This window comes from Aricia agestis, chromosome Z (assembly GCF_905147365.1).
Source record: "Aricia agestis chromosome Z, ilAriAges1.1, whole genome shotgun sequence".
NCBI lineage: Eukaryota > Metazoa > Arthropoda > Insecta > Lepidoptera > Lycaenidae > Aricia > Aricia agestis.
Genome location: NC_056428.1, coordinates 19,900,672 through 19,919,648, shown reverse-complemented (window position 1 = coordinate 19,919,648; position 18,977 = coordinate 19,900,672). Strand labels below are relative to the sequence as shown.

Genomic DNA, 18,977 nt, shown 5'->3' with positions numbered 1-18,977 from the left:
TCATATATCAACAATTTCAGCATAAAAATAATTCATATTCGGAAATATTAACTTAGCAATGAAATAAAACACTTGCAGAACAAATAATTTCAAATTTCATGTTTTCGTTTGATAGTTTACTTCTCCTTCTGACCATCAGAATAGGACTAAGGCTATTCAAATGTTACATGTTAGTTTCGTTTATAATAATACAAACTTCAATCAATATATTATGTCGCTATATCATAAAACACGCGAATAAATAGGTGGCCTTCTACTGACCACTGTAAAGAAAACGACTACGACGAAGCCAATTTTGACAATAATATTATTATTTGTTTGTTCTGTCGTAGTGCCTATTCCACTGAGAGAATAGCCGAAAAGTTAGATCGCAATAGAATTTTGATGGCTTTGTTACCCAAAAAAAATTGTTATTTGTTAGGTACGTAGTGCGCATGTTATGTATCGGTCGGGTTTGTTAAATATATTTTAGACTAATCAAGTACATTACCCAACTAAATAATGTGGATCTGATCCTATCAGTTAATTTCTTTGATCTTGACATGTTTTTTGTATTTAGCTCTGCGTGATCTTCAGTTTCTTCGCCGTCAGCGTAGTGTTGTTCCTTGTATCGAGATTCTCCCCACATGAGTGGCGGTCGGTGGCGATATCTGACAGTCATCTGGACCATCCAATCAGCAGCACCAATGAGGTAAGTAAAAACTTGATTAAAATCGGTCCATCCAATTCGGTGATAACACAAACACACAGCCTGACACAGATCCGTCAAAGATCATCGGTCTGTTTTCCTCTGGCGCTAAAAAATACATTAATGGTCACAGTACACTTATCAACTCGGAAAGGGATCGTCACCGTATCGCCTTCGCCTCGCCGGCAACCAGGCGTCAACCTAACCTATGGCTAGGCAACGCCTCGCTTACGGCTCGCCGACCGCTGTCCCCTTCCGAGGCGAGGCGATTACGTTACGGTCCCGCTTAGTGTGCGTTGCAGTTAAGTAGGGAGTTTCATACAAACAATACTGAACGGTTTGAGGCGATGCCGAGGCGGTGCCGATTCCCTTCCGAATGTGTGCTGTGACCTTAAAGGTGATCACACGATCAGCACGCACGCGCCCAATGCGCCGCATCTCGCACATTCGTCCGCATCGTACGTGCCGCATTTCGTGTACTATGCGGTGCGACGCGTACGGCGCGTACGTTGCTGACAAAGCGATCAGCTTTATTGATCGATTTTACACTTGACAAAATTTTCTTTAAACTTTGTGTCGTGTCCTGACTATAATAAATATCGCACTATAATTTGCAGATAATCTTACACAACGAATTCAGCATCTGGAATTCATTTTGGTTCTCGCTGGGATCGTTCATGCAACAAGGCAGCGATGTCGTACCACGGTATGCCATCTCTATATATTAATACGTGAGATAAAAACATTGTAAACCTTTTTACGAAAAATGGGGAAACGTAGGTGCATGAAATTTCGCACAGTTATAGTTTATATGGTGAAGGAGTGCATCGAGCTAATATTATTTTAAAATTTGCTTTTATCATATATATTTTTAACAAATAAAACGTTACACACACTACGACACTACTACTAGGAAAAATGACAGATTTTTGAGTGACAAGCCTATACATACGAATTATACTCTTTTATTTATGGTTGAAGTCTGTTGACAACAAGTTGACAAATTGAAAATGGATTATTGTTTTTTTTATTTAATTTTAGATACTATTAGAGAATGCTTAAACGGCCAGTCTGAGATCAGCTGAGTCCCAGAGACAAGAATTGAAAAAAACTATGATGAAGTCAATATTTTTTACAAAATATAGGTAGTAGTCCTAATGTCGTTGCAAGTAAGGTCGAATTTCGACCATTGGGCGATCTCTAGTAATTATTATTAAGTGTACATTTAGAAGAGTAAATTTTTAAAACGTTTAAAATTAAAAGAAATGTATTTTGTTTGTTTTTAAATTATTGCACTGAAGTTTCATAATTACAAGGATAATTTAGCGAGTAATTTTTATCAGTCCCGGATTAGGAAACTTAAAAGTTAAGCGAAATATCGTATTTGTAAATGTTGCATGTCATACAAAAAGTATACAGTCTGGGGCGGGCAGACTTAGGGCCCAGCACACGGCGACTATATTTTGTATTGATAAATTTAAAAAATCGGTTCATTGCGAGTTTGACTCGTTTGAAGGGTTCCGTACCACAATAGAGCATAAATAGGCTGAAAATAGTGTTTTTTGTATGGGAGCCCTTAATTATTCCATTTTATTATAAATGATTAAAGTATAAATAAAATTGAGTATTTTGTGAATATTTCTAGTGCCTATGTATTGCTATTTGCCGTTATTGATATCGAGCCAAAAATTGCAAAAAAATAATATTTGTTATATCATGGGAGCCCCCTTAAATATATAATTAATTTTGTTTTAAGTATTTGTTGTTAAAGCGGTAACAAATATACATGATCTGTGAAAATTTAAACTCTCTTGCAGTTCTTGAGTTACAGCCTGGAGACTGAGACAGACAGACGGACAGACGGACAGATAGACAGACGGACGTACGAACAGAAAACGAAGTCTTAGTTATAGGGTCCCGTTTTCACCCTTTGCGTACGGAACCATAAAATATGCAAACTCGATACAAACCCGACTCAGTAACGGCAGACGGCACAAAATGCAGGAGAACTGGCTCCCTCCGTTTTCTTCACGCTGTCACCCGACACGGTCGCGGGTTCGCATCGCTATAATAATATAATGTCGCCGTATCCTAGGGCCAACCCACACGTACCATAATCACACCACATCGTGACATACGTTGTGGTTGCGATGTGGTCGGCCAGTAGTTCGCTTGTGGTCGTGATTGCGTTGCCGACCACAAGTGGTCAACAATGACTGCAAAATGTGGTACGTGTGAATAGTCCAGTTCATTTACAATGCGAAATGTACGCCCGACCACGTGGTGTGGTTGTGGTGTGGTTGTGGTTGTCGTGTGGGTTGGCCCTTATCTGTAATTTTATCACTGTGATTTTACAATCTTACGGATTTTCCAGATCCCTGTCAGGGCGGATAGTTGGCACGGTTTGGTGGTTTTTCGCCCTGATTCTCGTGTGCTCGTACACCGCCAACCTCGCAGCGTATCTCATCGTAGAACGTATCTCAGAACCGGCACAGAATCTCTACGAGAGACAAACTGAAGTGAGTCACATGTCTTATTCAGGTAAAAACCCCTGTATATGCGAACGGCACTGCGAATTTATTCGGTGAGTGTGGGACATCTTCTGCAAAATGTAGGGTTTTTGATAATATAAGGTGCATAGAATAACGGCGATTGATTGATATAATTATTATAGTTAATAATTAGTAATATTAATAATAATAATAACTCCCACGCCGGTTTCGGTAACGGTTAACGGTTTCATTGAAAAAAGGCCAGTTATGCAGGAGTAATTTTATAGTGTGTGCGCAGTACACAAGAGCATTCTCTATTCCTTTACTCTCATAACCCATTGGGACGGAAGACCGACACGACTGGCGAGAGATCAGGCGCAGGACCGACTTTCTACATGCCCATCCGACGCATGGATCATCTTACTTTTCAGACAATCAGGTGATCAGCCTGCATTGTCCTAACCAAACTTGGAAATAAAATGTCTCCAACGCAGGAATCGAACCCACGAGCAAGAGCCAAGAGCCACGCTCTTAACCACTGGACCACGAAGGCGCTAATTAGTAATATTATGATTTAACTGTCCATGGATGTGATTGATGTTTGAATTGACTTGGAAAAAAAAGATGTTGATGATTCTTCACAATATAATATCCGATAAGTACCATCGAGGAAATTGATCACTAGGCAGTTGACGGACCTAATTCATTTGGTCGGCTTATGTCAATTCAATGTTATCTGTGATCGGTCTGATGGGTTTTGAGTTTTGACTTACCGCGACCAAATTAAACTTAGGTCCGCCATCTGCATAGGAATCCACTTCTTCTCTGATAGTAATTGGATAGTAACTAGGTACATACAAAAATTTTCAAAATCTGTTTTTGGAAAACTTTGGCAATAAACACTTTAACAAGAGAATTTACGTGATTTTATTGACGATGCTTTTATAGACGTATCTTACAGTAATCTATAAAACTTATTCAATTTCCACGTCAGATGACAAAACGTAAGAGTGACAATAAACACGATAACGATTTCGTAAGAATTCAATCACTCTTTATTTGTGCGATAAACTTTATGTTATGATCAATAAAAAGATAATCTAGACAGACAACATGAATCAGTCTGGAGAACTGTTCAAAGAAAATGTAATTTATGTACACATATTTTATATTGGCCCAAAACCCAGCTATAGCCAGCTTATGTTATAAAAGCTGAAAGTTCTTCTGTAGATACGTGTTAGTGTCTCAAGTCTCAACACACTAGGCCGAAAATACGCGGCCGAATACAATATAACGCGACGTAATTTGGGCATGGTGTGTCATCAGTAATTTAAAGTACATTGCAGGCGTAATCATGCCGAACTTCGGCCGTGTATTTTCGGGCTAGTGTATTTAATGACCAGCAACCATGAAGTTTGGGTCGTGGTTACTAATTTATAGGGTATAAAGTGGTGAAGGCCTACCTACCCTTCGTTACTGCAGTATGCAGCTGCTTTTTTTTCTTCGGGATGACTCTAGATATCTCGTCTTTCGTTGCCGGAAACTTATAACAGTTTCTTCGCACTACCAGATACTCTTTAAGTCTATTAATTTAGGGAATACATAAGTTTATTCATTACTAGCTGTTGCCCGCGACTTCGTCCGCGTCAGCAAAATGTGATAACAAAGATAATAAAAAAGAAAAAAATCCCCTTTTTAAGGTTCATTTATAAAAAAAATTAAATAATATATCCTCCTCCTTTTCGGAAGTTGGTTAAAAAGAAGCCTAAGTTATTCCTTACTACATCAGCTATGTGCCAAAAAAAGTCCCGTCAAAATCGCTCCAGCCATTTCAGAGATTAGCCGGACCGCCCGGAACAAACAGACAGACAGACAGACAGACATTCAGACAAAAATTGTAAAAAATGTTGTTTTGGTGTCCGTACATTCCGTACATACATTCATATGCATTTAGTAAAAAACGGTTCTTTCAATATTACAAACAGACACTCCAATTTTATTTATATGTTTATGCTTATGCTATGGGAACATTAAGATCTGTATTTTTACCTATGTGGAGTACATACATATTACGTAAAATATTATATTAATAACGTTGGCTGTGCGTATTTAATAATATTATTTTACTCGTAAATTGTAACAATACCATCTTTGTGTGTGACACAAAAGTGAATGAAATTAAACAAAAATAAAACTTGCTACAAAACACATTTAAAGTTGGATCATGGACGACTTAGTAAAATTGGCTATTAGTTTATTTAGTCAGTTTGATTGCAACTAAATAAACTAGTGATGCGTATTATTACCAATTTGAACTTTTGACACCTCGTTCGTATCAATTCTTTATTATAGTTCCTAGAAAACAACAAATAATTATTAAAAGCATAATAATTTACGTGCAGAATACAAACATTGAAGTAATAAAAATAGTGTTCAATGTTTTTTAAATATCTTTAAAAAACATTGAAGTCTCGCTTTGAAAATGTGATATTTTTATTGGTCTTAAATGATTTGTACAGATGCCGAAAGCTAAAGTTTATATAATAATATTATGAAATCGCAATCTGTTTATAAGCTTTTAGCTTATCATTACTATCTTCTAATAAAAATGCTGTCGCAATTAAATGTAGCTTTAATATTCAAGAGGAATAAAGTCTTAAGCGTATCAAATAAATCTTGTATTTCAGGAAATGTTTCCAGTGAAAGACGACGTGCTTAAAGGTTTCGAGAAGAACGACGAAGCAATCTCAGATTTCAGTCAGGATGAGTGCAATCGTCGCTCCTGCAGATACCGACATGTCAACTTCGCGATTGCCACCGCTAAAATGTCGCCGTTGAGGTAATTTATTTAAAATTCAATTTATTGTAAGAGAAATTACTTATTAGTATTGTTACGTGCAAGGGTTCGAGGATTTGGAGAGAAAGACCTGGTGACTCTCTTGAAGACTTTATTCACTAAGTCTAGGTCACACAAGCACACACTAGGTCACAACGCTTAGCACTAAGTCCAAACACTAATCACTAGGTCCAATCACTAAGCACTATCACTGTCCTAGGTCGTAGCCAAGTCGCAGGTTTCACTGGTTCACTTACTATTGATCACTTGTTGTCACTGTGAAATCGCCCCGAAGATCGATCAGATCGAACTGAACTGCCGGGCCTGTCTACGGCTTTTTATATGGCGAGACGAATTCCAGAAAGTTCCCGATTCACGTTAACAAGCGCCAACAACCTAACACCATCTAGTATTGAGTAGGGGATTTATGTTGCCTGTGTTCCCTCGGTAAGTTTTGCTGGTTTGTCGCTAGATGGCACTACGTGTCCGTATACCATGTTCCCCTCTTAGAGATCCTCGTCCCGAGCATCATTGTTACTGCCATGGTCCGCGCCAGACGGTCTATGTGTACCACTTTGAAGGTCCCTCTTGGTTGCTTTTGAATTCTGTAAGTCACATCATTCAATCGGGTAACCACTTTGTATGGGCCGTCCCACTTGGTCTGCAACTTTGGAGATTTCCCTTTTCGGCGAGTCGGGTTATGCAGCCACACCAGCGTCCCTTCTTCGAAGCCGCTTGTATTCATTTCTATGTTAGTGTAGTCCTCGTTTTATGCATTCCCAAAATTCTGCACACTTCCTGGAAGACCTGCGATTCGAAATTCCTGCCCTGATCAGAATGGATTTCCAGAGGCACACCAAACCGAGATATCACTTCTTCGACTAATTTAGAAGCGACTGTTGTAGCTTCTTGGTTTGGTATGGCGAACACTTCGAGCCATTTGGTGAAGCAATCCATGACAACCATAAAATACTTGTTTCCTGATTCCGTTACAGGAAATGGCCTAGCTACGTCAACTGCAATTCGTTCCCACGGTGCGCCAACGTTATACAAGCGCAAGCTCCTACGGCTCCTTGTCTGTGGTCCCTTCACTGCAGCGCAAGTAGTGCATTTGCGGCACCAATCCTGTACATCGTCTCGACAATGCAACCAGTAGAATCGTTCTCGAACTTTTGTTAACGTCTTCTTGACACCTAGATGACATCGTGCATTTCACGGAGAACATTTGGTACTCTCGTTCTTGGGACAACTATCTGAAGATGGAACTCTCTGCCTTTGGTCTTCTCCCATTTCCGGTAGAGTATTCCGTTTTGAAGTATCAGACTGTCCCATTGTCCCATTGCGCCCAGTACGCCTTAGTGACAGCGCCAGTGGGTGCAACCTCACTCCAGATTTGTTTTACATCACCCCGTTTCTTCCATGTGATGATGTACTGAAGGTCGTCATCTCTCTCTTGAGCCTCCCTCATAGCATCATTCTCCCATGGACCCAAAGGACTTGTTCTCGTTAACTTTAATGTTACTTCATTAGATTCCTGCTTAACACAATGTTTGCAGTTTTCTGAAGAGGGCCTTCGTGGAAGTGCATCGGCATTCCCATGCGCCTTTCCGCTGCGGTGTTCTGTCTTGAAGTCATACTCCTGGAGTTGTTCAATCCATCGAGCTACTTGGCCTTCTGGGTTCTTGAATTGTAGTAGCCACTTCAAGGCTGCGTGATCAGTTCGCAGTAAAAACTGTCTGCCGATGAGATATTTGCTGAAATGCTGTAGCGTCTTTACAACAGCCAAGAGTTCTCTTCTTGTTACACAGTAGTTTCTCTCTGGCTTAGATAAAGATTTGCTGAAATATGCAATTACGTCTTCTCTTTCGCCCTGTTTTTGAGATAACACCCCTCCAATGGCTGTGTTGCTTGCATCCGTGTCGACTATAAGCTGCCCTTCGGGTTGTGGATACCCCAGGATTGGTGTTTCACAGAGATATTTTTTCAGTTTCTGAAAAGAATCTTCAGAAGTCTCGTCCCAAATAAACTGTCGTTTATCCTCTGTCAGCCGATGTAATGGCTTGGCTATCTCTGAGAATCCCTTAACAAAACGCCTGTAGTAGGAGCATAGGCCGAGAAATGCCCGCACTTCGGTTTTGTTCTTAGGGGTTGGCCAATTTTGAACTGCTTCCAGTTTCTCCGGGTCCGTCTGGATTCCATCACTGGAGATAACATGGCCGAGACACCTTACTCCTGAATAAACGACACTTTTTCGGATTCAACTTTAACTTGGCCCCCTCTATTTAAAGAAAACTCGTTCTAAGTTCCGCAAATGGTACTCGAAGTCGCGGCCAACAATGATGACGTCGTCCAAGTAGACTAAGCAAGCCTCTCCAACTAAGCCTGCCAGTACACACTCCATGAGTCGCTCAAATGTGGCAGGTGCATTGCACAATCCAAAGGGCATGACGTTAAACTGCCATAAACCTTTACCGGTGGAGAACGCTGTCTTCTCCTTGTCTTTTGGATGAATTTCCACCTGCCAGTATCCAGATTTCAGGTCCAGGGTCGAGAACCATTTCATGCCACTCAAGGTATCCAGAGTGTCGTCGATTCGAGGTAATGGATAGCTGTCCTTCTTAGTGACATCATTGAGATGCCTGTAGTCCACACAAAATCTTGTGCTGCCATCTTTCTTCTTCACGAGCACAACAGGTGAGCACCACGGACTTGCAGACGGTTCAATAATCTTATGCCGTCTCATGTCCTCCAAAAGGTCTTCGACTTCTTTCTCCTTTGTGATGGGTATCCATCTTGCTCGTTGGCGGATTGGGTTCTCGCTTCCGGTATCTATCCTGTGCTGAACCATCGACGTTCTTCCAAGGTCGCCTTCCTGACTGGAGAAGATATTCGCGTGGCGTTGTAAAAACTTCTTAGCCTTCATGCTGTGCGAATAAGTCAGATTACTCTTGCAGTCATCGAGTAGCTCAGTCACTATTCCATAGTTGCTGGTGTTTGCTGAGTCTGAGCCTGTGATCGAACTACACTTTCTCATCCAGATAACTTCCTCGCTCTGACCACAGCGTTACTGCTTCCACTAACAAGGGTTCTCGCCGTCATCAGTTTTTGCGCTGATATCTTGGTAGGTGTGTCTTCGATCAACAAGCATCTGTTTGACTTCTTCTTTCCAGCTGGCGGTAGTTTCACCAGCACCCGAGCTTCCGCACGTCCAGGTATTATGACTTTCTTTACACATTCAACTTTCCCGCAGGCGCCTCCTAGGATGAAAATTTCTTCTTCACCACACTTGAAAACTCCGTCAGCGACATTAATTCTGCAGTTGTGCTTCTTCATTAAATCCAAACCCAAGATGCAATCATCCATAATCTCAGCCACGATAACGTCATGAGGATATGAGGATCCCCCCCTACATTAATCGTAACTGACATTTCTCCCAGGATAGGTATTGGCTGACCGGAGGCAGTAAGGAGCCGACAGTTAATTCTCCTCTTGTGTCTTCTTGCGGCTTTTACCAGATTTGGGTTCACTATCGTTCTAGAGGCTCCTGTATCTAGAGTCATTTTGCAATCCGTCCCGTTAATAGTCCCCTGAATTGGACTGAATGAATTTAGACTGGCCAGCAAGGAGTCCTAACCTTAATCCTATTGAGCACCTATGGGGAGAACTCAAAAGGAGGGTCAGGGCCCGGACTCTTGCCGCAGATACCCTTCAAGACCTCCAGGTGGCTGTACAAGAAGATCGGCATGGTATCGCTCAGGAGTTCATCATAACTTTGATAAGGTCAAGGAAAACCCGGATGGAAACCTAAATTAGGGTAATGGGTGGCACTATGAGCTATTGATATCAATTTGTTAGTGGTTTTTACAAGAAAGATGTCATTAATCGCCTACTGAAATGTTATGCCAAACTGACCGGTTTTTGTTTTAAGGTTGTAGAATTAGTAAACAATTTACAATTACAATAACTATAGCATTATTGCTATAGTTATTTAAATCCTTATTGTATTACCTTTAAAACGATTCCAACATTTATTTGATACTAATTATATTCCTTGAGTTATTACCGTTTGAATCATAAATATTCACTCTGAAGTTAATAATAATTATATTATTATTAACTTCAGAGTGAATATTTATATTATAGAGAGATTATAGAGTCTCGAACTGTCGTCCCACTATCTCGTTTACAAGTAAAACGGTATATTGCAACGAAATATTTGAAAGGGTTTTTCTATTTCACATACCAAAAAATTTATTTAGAATTTTAGATGGCACGCTTCCATCATAACGTGCCATCTAAAATTCTATATTTCCATATTTTGTAAGTACCAAAACATGTTCGATTAATTTTGATCGATCACCGCAAAAACCGGTAAACTGTTTTTAAATACGGCATTTTTCACGCGCAAGTATTTGAAAAACATTTTCTAAACAAAAACGTCAGCGTGCGGTGATAAACTACCCCGGCCGCAGGCAAACTGATTTGACTTTTTTCGACGATTCCAAATTTTGAGTGCACAGAAGTGATGGATTACCGGACTTACTTACGTTTGTTAAAATATTTTGTGATATGTTGTACATACATTTGTAAATTTTCTTCGTATATATTCATATTAAAATATATTTTACCGAACCAAAATTCACCACTAAGGTGCGTTCAAATTCAAAATCGTTAAATAATATAATTATTCGGTCAAAAATCTCACTCCTGAAAAGGGTTTCGCCTCCAAAAATGTTTAAAAAAGCTGCACAGTTTCGTCTCGGTAGACATATCTGTAAGACTGTAACAGATAGTGTGTGCCAACTTGAAGAATCTGTAGCTAGTAGACACGTAGTCTTCAGAACGCAACGCGACGAGTATTTCTAAATTGCGTGAGACGTCTTGCAAATCTGTCAACTCCATACAAATATTTTAGAAATGCATCTACGCATCGCGTTGCCATTTGAATTGACCCTTAAACTCTTTAGACACATCAGCTGTTATAATGTAAAGACGTACATTGTAGCACGATGCAATATCTTATTGCATCTTTTTTAGAAATTAAGTGTCATGAATCATGATCCATACATAGCTATAAACTATAAAATTATATTTATGTATAATAGACTAAAAAACCTCAGCTCCCTTTTGCTGACGACATTTCCCTGTTCGCTTCCACAGCCTCTGAGTTACAAACAATGCTCTAAAACCTGAGCACTGCAAGCCTTGAGGTGGGACTAACAATGAATAGGTCCAAAACCAAAATAATGACCAATAGCACGAAGCGTAGGGTCGAGGTAGACGAGCAAGAAATGCAATATGTCGACAAGTACATCTACTTGGACCAGTTAGTTTGTTTTAAAAATAGACAAGTGAAGGAAGTCTATCGCCGAATCGAAAACGCCGGCAAGAGCTACTGGTCCATGAAGTCCCAACTCGGGGTTTGCCAAAGAGCAATGGAGCGCAGTTTGTTAGGAGTAAAACTTCTAGACAAAATAAGGAACACCACACTGCGCTCTAAAACAAGTATCAAGGATGAAGGTTTCAAGGCTGCCAAGCTGAAGTTTGTTTGGGCAGGTCACGTTGGCCGTATGCATTCCGACCGCTGGGCAAGGATCTCAACGGAACTTAACTCTGAAGACGGACGCTGCCGCCGAGGCCGGCCTCAAAAGATGGCGCGATGAGCTGCAGGCATGCCAGCCAGGCTAGCCAGCGATGGCGCAGGAGAGAGACAGACTTTCGCAGAAAAAATTTAGGCTTATAATAATAATAAAAATAAATTATATTTGCAACTCTTTTATACTTTTTAAGCAAAATGCAAAATACATTACAATACATTAAAACTACCGTGTGTAAAAGCCCATAAGAGACAGAACTGTGCAGTTTTATCATGTTGTTTTTAGCCAGCATACCCTAAAATAAGTACAGAATAATAAGTAAAATATACATTACAATATAATATTATTTCCACGCAATTTTTAATAATACACGAACTTTTCCAAAATCAAATACTCGTATTCGCGATAACTTCTACTTAGACGTGTCTTAATTTATTAACATCGTATATTTTTTATAACACGATGTAAAATTTAAAGTTTAAACTCAAATTTTCTTTGCATAAAAATACTGAAAATTTGGCTCCACCATTTTTGAACAAAAATTCGAATTTTAAATGTATCGAACACGTCGAATAAGTTAATCTACATTCACTATCGTCGAATCTCTTGTAATTCCCACTTGGCTGTCGTAAATTCATGGCCATAGGGTGGAGACAACCCCATTTTTATGGTACGCGATTTGGTGGAACGTGATTTTTAACAACATGTAAAAATTTACATTTTATAACCGTTTTATTATCGCAACCGTCGGCAACTTTATTGGACTGGCGATTTTGATACTCGTGAGGAATATGAGATTTCTTCTCATAATAAAAATGATTCGCTTTAATTTTATTGTAATTGAGAGTTTTTATCGGCTGACGTTTTACTTTATCACTCTAGGGTCACAAAAAGCTGATTGCACTGATGAACAATTTCTCAGTAATTGTCAATGGAAATATCCACATTACGAGTATATTATTTTAATTGGGGAAGTGAGTGGCTTTTGCCTTTTCGCGCTTAAACCGCTGAATCAATTCCGATAGGTACGAATATATGAGGATATTTTGAATACCAGGAAAAGCCATTAATTAATATTTTTATTTCTGAAAATAAACTTCTACGGAAAATATACGTTTACGTGTTTTACCGAAAGTAAACAGCGCAATGATGTTCCGGAAACGTCATTTAGCGCTTATGGGTATTATTACGGTTTTAATCAATGTAAATAAGTTAACGTGAAATTAACACGTATAATGTTGCTAAATTACAGTGAAGGAATCAACTTGGCTATTGTGAACATGAAAGATGATGGCACTATTGGAAAGCTATGGAAGAAATGGCTCGCGACCACTAACAAGGCAGACTGTGAACTCGCGAAGGAAGAGGTAAATATTACCTTCAATGATTATAATCGTTATAATTATTATAATGAATATAATATATAATAGTCATAACCTTAATATTTAAAAACTAGCTGTCCCGGTGAACTTCGTGTCACTTTAAAACCTTCCCTGGACTTCAATATTTTAAGACTAAAATTAGCCCAATCCGTTCTATCCGCGATATATAATCTGCGACTAACGACCTTTTCCCAATATTTGATCTATCTCTGATTTTGCCCTACTAGAGATAGGAATAGCTCACAATTGACATAAAATATATGTCTTTGTCTAATGTGAGCTATTCCTATCTCTAGTAAGGCAAAACCAGAGATAGATCAAATATTGGGAACGGCCGTAACACATTTGAAAATCCATTTTTATATTTAAGAAGATTACCTAATCAGTATTTCTCTTTATTACGACATTATGCCTGAGCTGTTAGACCTATTTTGCGCTGGTATACCTACATGGGCAATGTGTCGGTGAAAAATCCAAGACTTTTTTTGCGTATGCGAGTGGATAATATTGAATTCTTTCCAATTGGAACTTTCAATACAAAACTATTACTTAACGTCATACAAATAATTTTCAGGAAACAACCATATCAGAGATGACCTTGAGCCAAGTGGCTGGGATATTCTATGTTCTCGTCGGTGGACTCGCTGTGGCTTTAGGCGTAGCTCTTCTAGAGTTCTGTCAGCACGGTCGAGCCGAGGCAGCACGGTCTAACGTACCCCTACGTACGGCTCTACGGGCTAAGGCCAAGCTTGCCTCTCGTACGGACCGTAAGACCCCGCCGCATCGTTTGCACCGTGACCAAGACCGTCTGGGATGGAACGGGGCCGCTTTTGCTGGGGTAAATAAGGTTCTCTTATTTCTTTATTATCTTTACATTGGATTGTAATTTAAACATATAACTGTTATATAATGGGACGTTAGCGTCAAATTAGGTGATTATCGGAGCCTTTTGGATGGATGATGAAGGGCACACAAATATATACAACTCTACAGAGAGTTACTGACCTGCCCCTTTAGCATGGCCACATTTGAAATGCAAAAGTATAAAAACTTTCTGTGATAAAAACACTGTGGAGATAAACTGAAGGTATCGTTCCGATCTTTACTGCGGCTTACCACGACCGACAAAAATTGAAATAAAATGCCACTTTATGACATAGACTATAGTCTATGTCATAGGTTCTCAACGTGGGTCATAACGGCCTCTTGTGGGCGTTTGAGACTTTTGGGGGGACAGTAGAAGATCCAGAGAAAATTAGGGGGCATTGAGATGGCGCAGATGGGGCGTGGGTAGATTAAAAAATAAGGAGGCAAAATAATACACACTTATCACGTACTAAAGTAAAATAAAAATTAATATCGTTTAATTTTTGTTAATGTAGGTATTGTAATCATTTTTATCACGTGTGCACGTATTTTGGCAGGACGAGTAATAGATTAAAATCATCATTACTAAAAACTATAAAATAAAAAGTACTACAATCGAGGTTAAAGCATCAGAGATCTTACGACTATATTAAAATATATTACGTTTAAATATAATCGTGGCAATAGCTGTTTTAAATTCGCTACAGATGGTAGGTAAAATTAAGATGGGGGGCTCTAGAAAAAAACATATTCTCAAAGTGGGCGGTAAGCAAAATAAGGTTGAGAAACTATGGTCTATGTCATAAAGTGACATTTTATTTGAATTTTCATATCATAAAGTGGCATTTTATTTGAATTTTTAGATTATATTCTATGTCATAAAGTGGCATTTTATTTGAATTTTTAGATTATATTCTATGTCATAAAGTGGCATTTTATTTGAATTTTTGTCGGTTGCGGCACAGTATAGCAATATGACATATCCCTAACTAATATTGCTATACTGTGGTTGCGGTTAGACGCGGTAAAGATCGGAAAGGTACCTTCAGTTTATCTCCAAATTTTTTTTATACTTTCGCATTTCTACTGTAGCCATGCTGAAGGGGCTGGTGTACGTTTGGTTGGATCGTTTCTCCACCGCCGCCGTTACCCGATCATCATCCAGAAAGATATTTTAGACCTAGGTCCTAGGCTACAGGTTTCTTTTTCTACCGAAATCGATCTAGCGACCCATGCCGCCATTGCTTTGTTGTGGCGTACAGAAAAATGAAACCTATAGTCTATGTCATAAAGTGGCCCAAAATAATCTCGTTCTCAAAAATGAAATATAGCATGAAATCTTGCCTAAGTATATAAAACCATTGAAGTCTATTACAACTCTTACATTACTTAGATTTTATTTATATATTGTTCTATGCTCTATGCTTATAATTTTACTTTTTTTATCCTCGTAGTACAATGACTTTCTCCTAGGAAGAGATGTGATGGGCAATTCACATCGGAAGATGTATTAGATCGTAAGTGGCAGACATACCTTCACTTGTGTGTTTGTCATTTTGATCCTTATGTTAATATTTTTAAGGTTTGTTTCACTACCGATCAAGCAACACCATCAGTTTTTTAAGAGGGCCAAAGCCCACACACTTTCCCTCCATTTTATTTTATGTGTTGCCAGTATCGACAATGGTATCCAAACACGTAAATCCTTTAATATCAATTGAGGGAGTTCGAAAGACAAGCTGAAGCTGTCTCGGGATCCACGAAAAAAAATATCAAAAGAAAATAAAAGGAGTAGAAAGTGTTCAAATTTCCTTACCGCACACAAAGCGGCAGCAAACATAAAGTTTTTAAGATTATTTTGATATTTATGAAAATCAATCCCCGCTCCATATCGTGAAATAGTTTTGTTTCTGTTGAACCAGTGATTAATCCCACACACTCCTATGTACAGTGATATCATTCCACCTACCGCATTAATCATGCAGTGAGTTTTTAGTGAAAATATCAAAATGGCTTAACTTTAGACCAGATTTGTTTAGTCGCTGAACAATGACCTGCAATTTTACGCTGGGCGCGCTAGAAAAAGTGTGTCACATTGAATTTTATGCATCAGCCCATTGTGACATTTTCACTGATTTCTAACTCGCAAAAAATCCATGATATTATAGTTTTTTTTTTACTTTTCAGTATTTCCCGGCTGGCAACCAAATCTCTCAGGAGGATGGGGTGCACGCAAGCTTTACACACGTCTGATCTTCGGAAAAGGGTGGCGCTAACGTTAGCCGCTCTTCAAGTACTAAAATACCTAACAACGTCGATCTTTATCAACTTTAAATTAATTTCTAAGTTTAACTGCTTAATTTAATTAGATTTACTTATTTTAATATTTATACTTACTTAGTAATTTTTTAGTAATTTGTTGTAAAACTAATTTGTTTATCTAGTAAATATTTTAAGGGTTCCGTAGTCAACAAGGAACCCTTATAGTTTCGGTCTGTCCGTCCGTCTGTCTGTCTGTCCGTCTGTCTGTCCGCGGTTTTACTCAGAGACTATAGGACCTAAAGCTGTACCACACACCAAGCGGGGATAATATTATTTTTTCCACGTCCACCTCACTCTGTGGATAGGTTTTTTTTTTTAATATAACGAGTATTACGATTACGAGTATTATTAGATAATTTTTCGATTTAGGGATCCATTTGTGAAATATTATGAACTTTCAAAGCGGAAAAAATCGTTTGGGGTGGGGGGAGTCAAAGGGGGTGGGGGGAGTCCAGTGCCTCCCCCCACCCCCTTCTACTAGCTAAACGGTTGCTTCTAGAAATGTGAAAAAATAACGGAAGTACGAAATTGTGTGCCGCCGGCTTGCCGCTGGTATAAGCCGGCGGCATGTGTGGATACAGCATTAGAAGACTTCATAAATTATTGAGTAGATAATATAGTCGATCAACAGAAAAAAAATCTGCAAAGTATAAAGGAGATTTTCGTTCAAAATTTGAACGTAACTGAAATGATGTTGTTAGTAGTGTAAAATACGTTATAAATGTACGTTCATTGACCCTACAAAAATTATCAAAAACTAGAGGTCCTACGGAACGCGTATTGCGTGTGGCCCAACACGCACTTGGCCGGTTTTTTAAGAAAAGATGAGAATCGACGGTTACCGAAAACTATTAGAAATGTAGTCGAAAAAAAAAGACAATCCAATTTCGATGTAGATTTGGAACTCGATCAAATAATATTAAGACGTATATTGTATTTCATACGCAGAAAAATTATTATGGATTTTATAAATAATATTTTGTTTTGTATGTAATTTATTATTGTTAAAATATTATGTGAGGCTCAAAAATTTGTTGTTTACTATTGCGTTTGCAATCGCAAGATACCAACTTTTTCTAGTCAAGTATACAATTCATTAGAATCTAGTATTAATGTTATTTATGCTATTTTGCATTTAGTAGAATTGAAACTAAAACGGATAAAGAATTGTGGTTTTATCCCTAGAAGTAGTAACTAAGTGCTAAGTTTTAGTATAAAGTAGTTATCATTTTACATAACATTTTACATTATAATGTATTATTATATTCATTTTAAAGGTGGCTTTCCGCGACCGATAAAAATTCAAATAAAATGCTACTCTATGACATACACTAAACGTAACATTTTCTACTGACATTTTTGTGGCGACCCAAAATCTAGTGGCGTAGTAAAATGAAATCATAAATTGACATTTTGTTTGCATTTTTGTCGGTCGCGGTCGCTCGCGGCAAAGATCCGAAAGCCACCTTAAGACCGAAACATTTTACAATTTTAGTACTCGCATGTACCAGTATGTGTTAGTTCTAATGAAAGATAATCACAAATACTATAGTAAAAGCAATAACAAAGTGATTTAAATCGTAATCTTCCGTTTTTGAATAATAAACAAAGAACAGTTTCCTAGTTGTATGTGTGATACAAGGTGCATAGCGAGTGGGACTTCATTAAGTACCATGAAAATCTATATAAAAAATTGAATTTCAATTTTGTTACTCTCGCTAACACGAGAACCACTGAACCGATGTGACTAATTTTAGTCTTGAAATATTCATGGAAGTCTTGCCTTTTTTTTTTGTTGCGCAGGGGAAACTCTTTATGGATGCCCCGGGTTGGGGATGTGCCTCAGTTAAGCTGAAGCACCCCGGGGGTATGTGGGACTATTACCCACTAAAACCACCTGCGATTTGCCTTCAGCCGTATACGGAGGGATATCCTGGATCGGTCTAACATGGAAGTCTTGCCTGCCTAGCATACGCCAATGAAATATCTCACTCTACATGTTTTCTCGATGTTTGATGGTTTGTCTCTTCATCTCTATTGACCCTAGCATGACAAAATTTTTTTGTCGCGTAGATCTGTCACCGAAATAACACATTCTTATAGAGTTTTGTCTAGATAATGACGAGATTTTGACATTATGAGACGAGTAGTTTTTAATTATCTCGAGAGTGAGATATCTCATTGGCGCATGCCAGGCAGGGCAAGGTTAATTAGCATGTGATACAAAATTCCCCGGGTCATCTAGTTTGACAATTTTAATTTTACGAGTTTTGACAAAATTACGAGTATTGCGTTTACGCAATACTCGTAATTTTGTTTTGGCAGCATTCTACCACGGGTCAAATTTATTTGACCCGTGGTAGAATGCTGCCAAAACTGCTGTTGCTACTATGAGTATAGCTACTGTCAAAGTTAAAACCAAACCAAAATGGTTTAAGCTATGAATGAATAAAATTCCTTAAAAATAGAGCCGAAACTGCCAAATGATCGTACAACAAAAAAATAATGTATTGTTTGCAATAAAACAGTCTGCCAAATACGACTATAATGCTAGTTAGGTACTTGGATTTAGGTAAGATATTTTATAATGTTGTATTACGTCATATTTTAGGGTAAATAATACGATACTTTTTCAACTCTTTTATTTGCCAATTAAATGATCATTGATTGTATCGAATAAAAAAAATCTAATATAATAATCATCTCTTTCGCCCACCTATACACATCCAACTCTACATTGCTACACTGTACTCGGCGAAACATGGCGCTAGCGGTCATTGACTTCCTGTTAAA

General features: G+C 38.4%; 1 protein-coding gene across 1 annotated transcript in view; it reads left to right on the top strand.

Moving 5' to 3' along the window:
• The window catches only part of LOC121739123 (glutamate receptor 1-like), a 127,470-nt gene extending 111,278 nt beyond the window's left edge, over positions 1-16,192 (top strand). The window contains exons 12-18 of the mRNA XM_042131455.1: positions 560-691; positions 1,306-1,394; positions 3,063-3,207; positions 5,868-6,019; positions 12,866-12,980; positions 13,570-13,833; positions 16,050-16,192. Coding sequence (XP_041987389.1) covers positions 560-691; positions 1,306-1,394; positions 3,063-3,207; positions 5,868-6,019; positions 12,866-12,980; positions 13,570-13,833; positions 16,050-16,115 — 963 coding nt within the window. The 3' untranslated portion in view covers positions 16,116-16,192. The remainder of the gene's footprint in view (positions 1-559; positions 692-1,305; positions 1,395-3,062; positions 3,208-5,867; positions 6,020-12,865; positions 12,981-13,569; positions 13,834-16,049) is intronic.
• Positions 16,193-18,977: the final 2,785 nt, after the last annotated feature.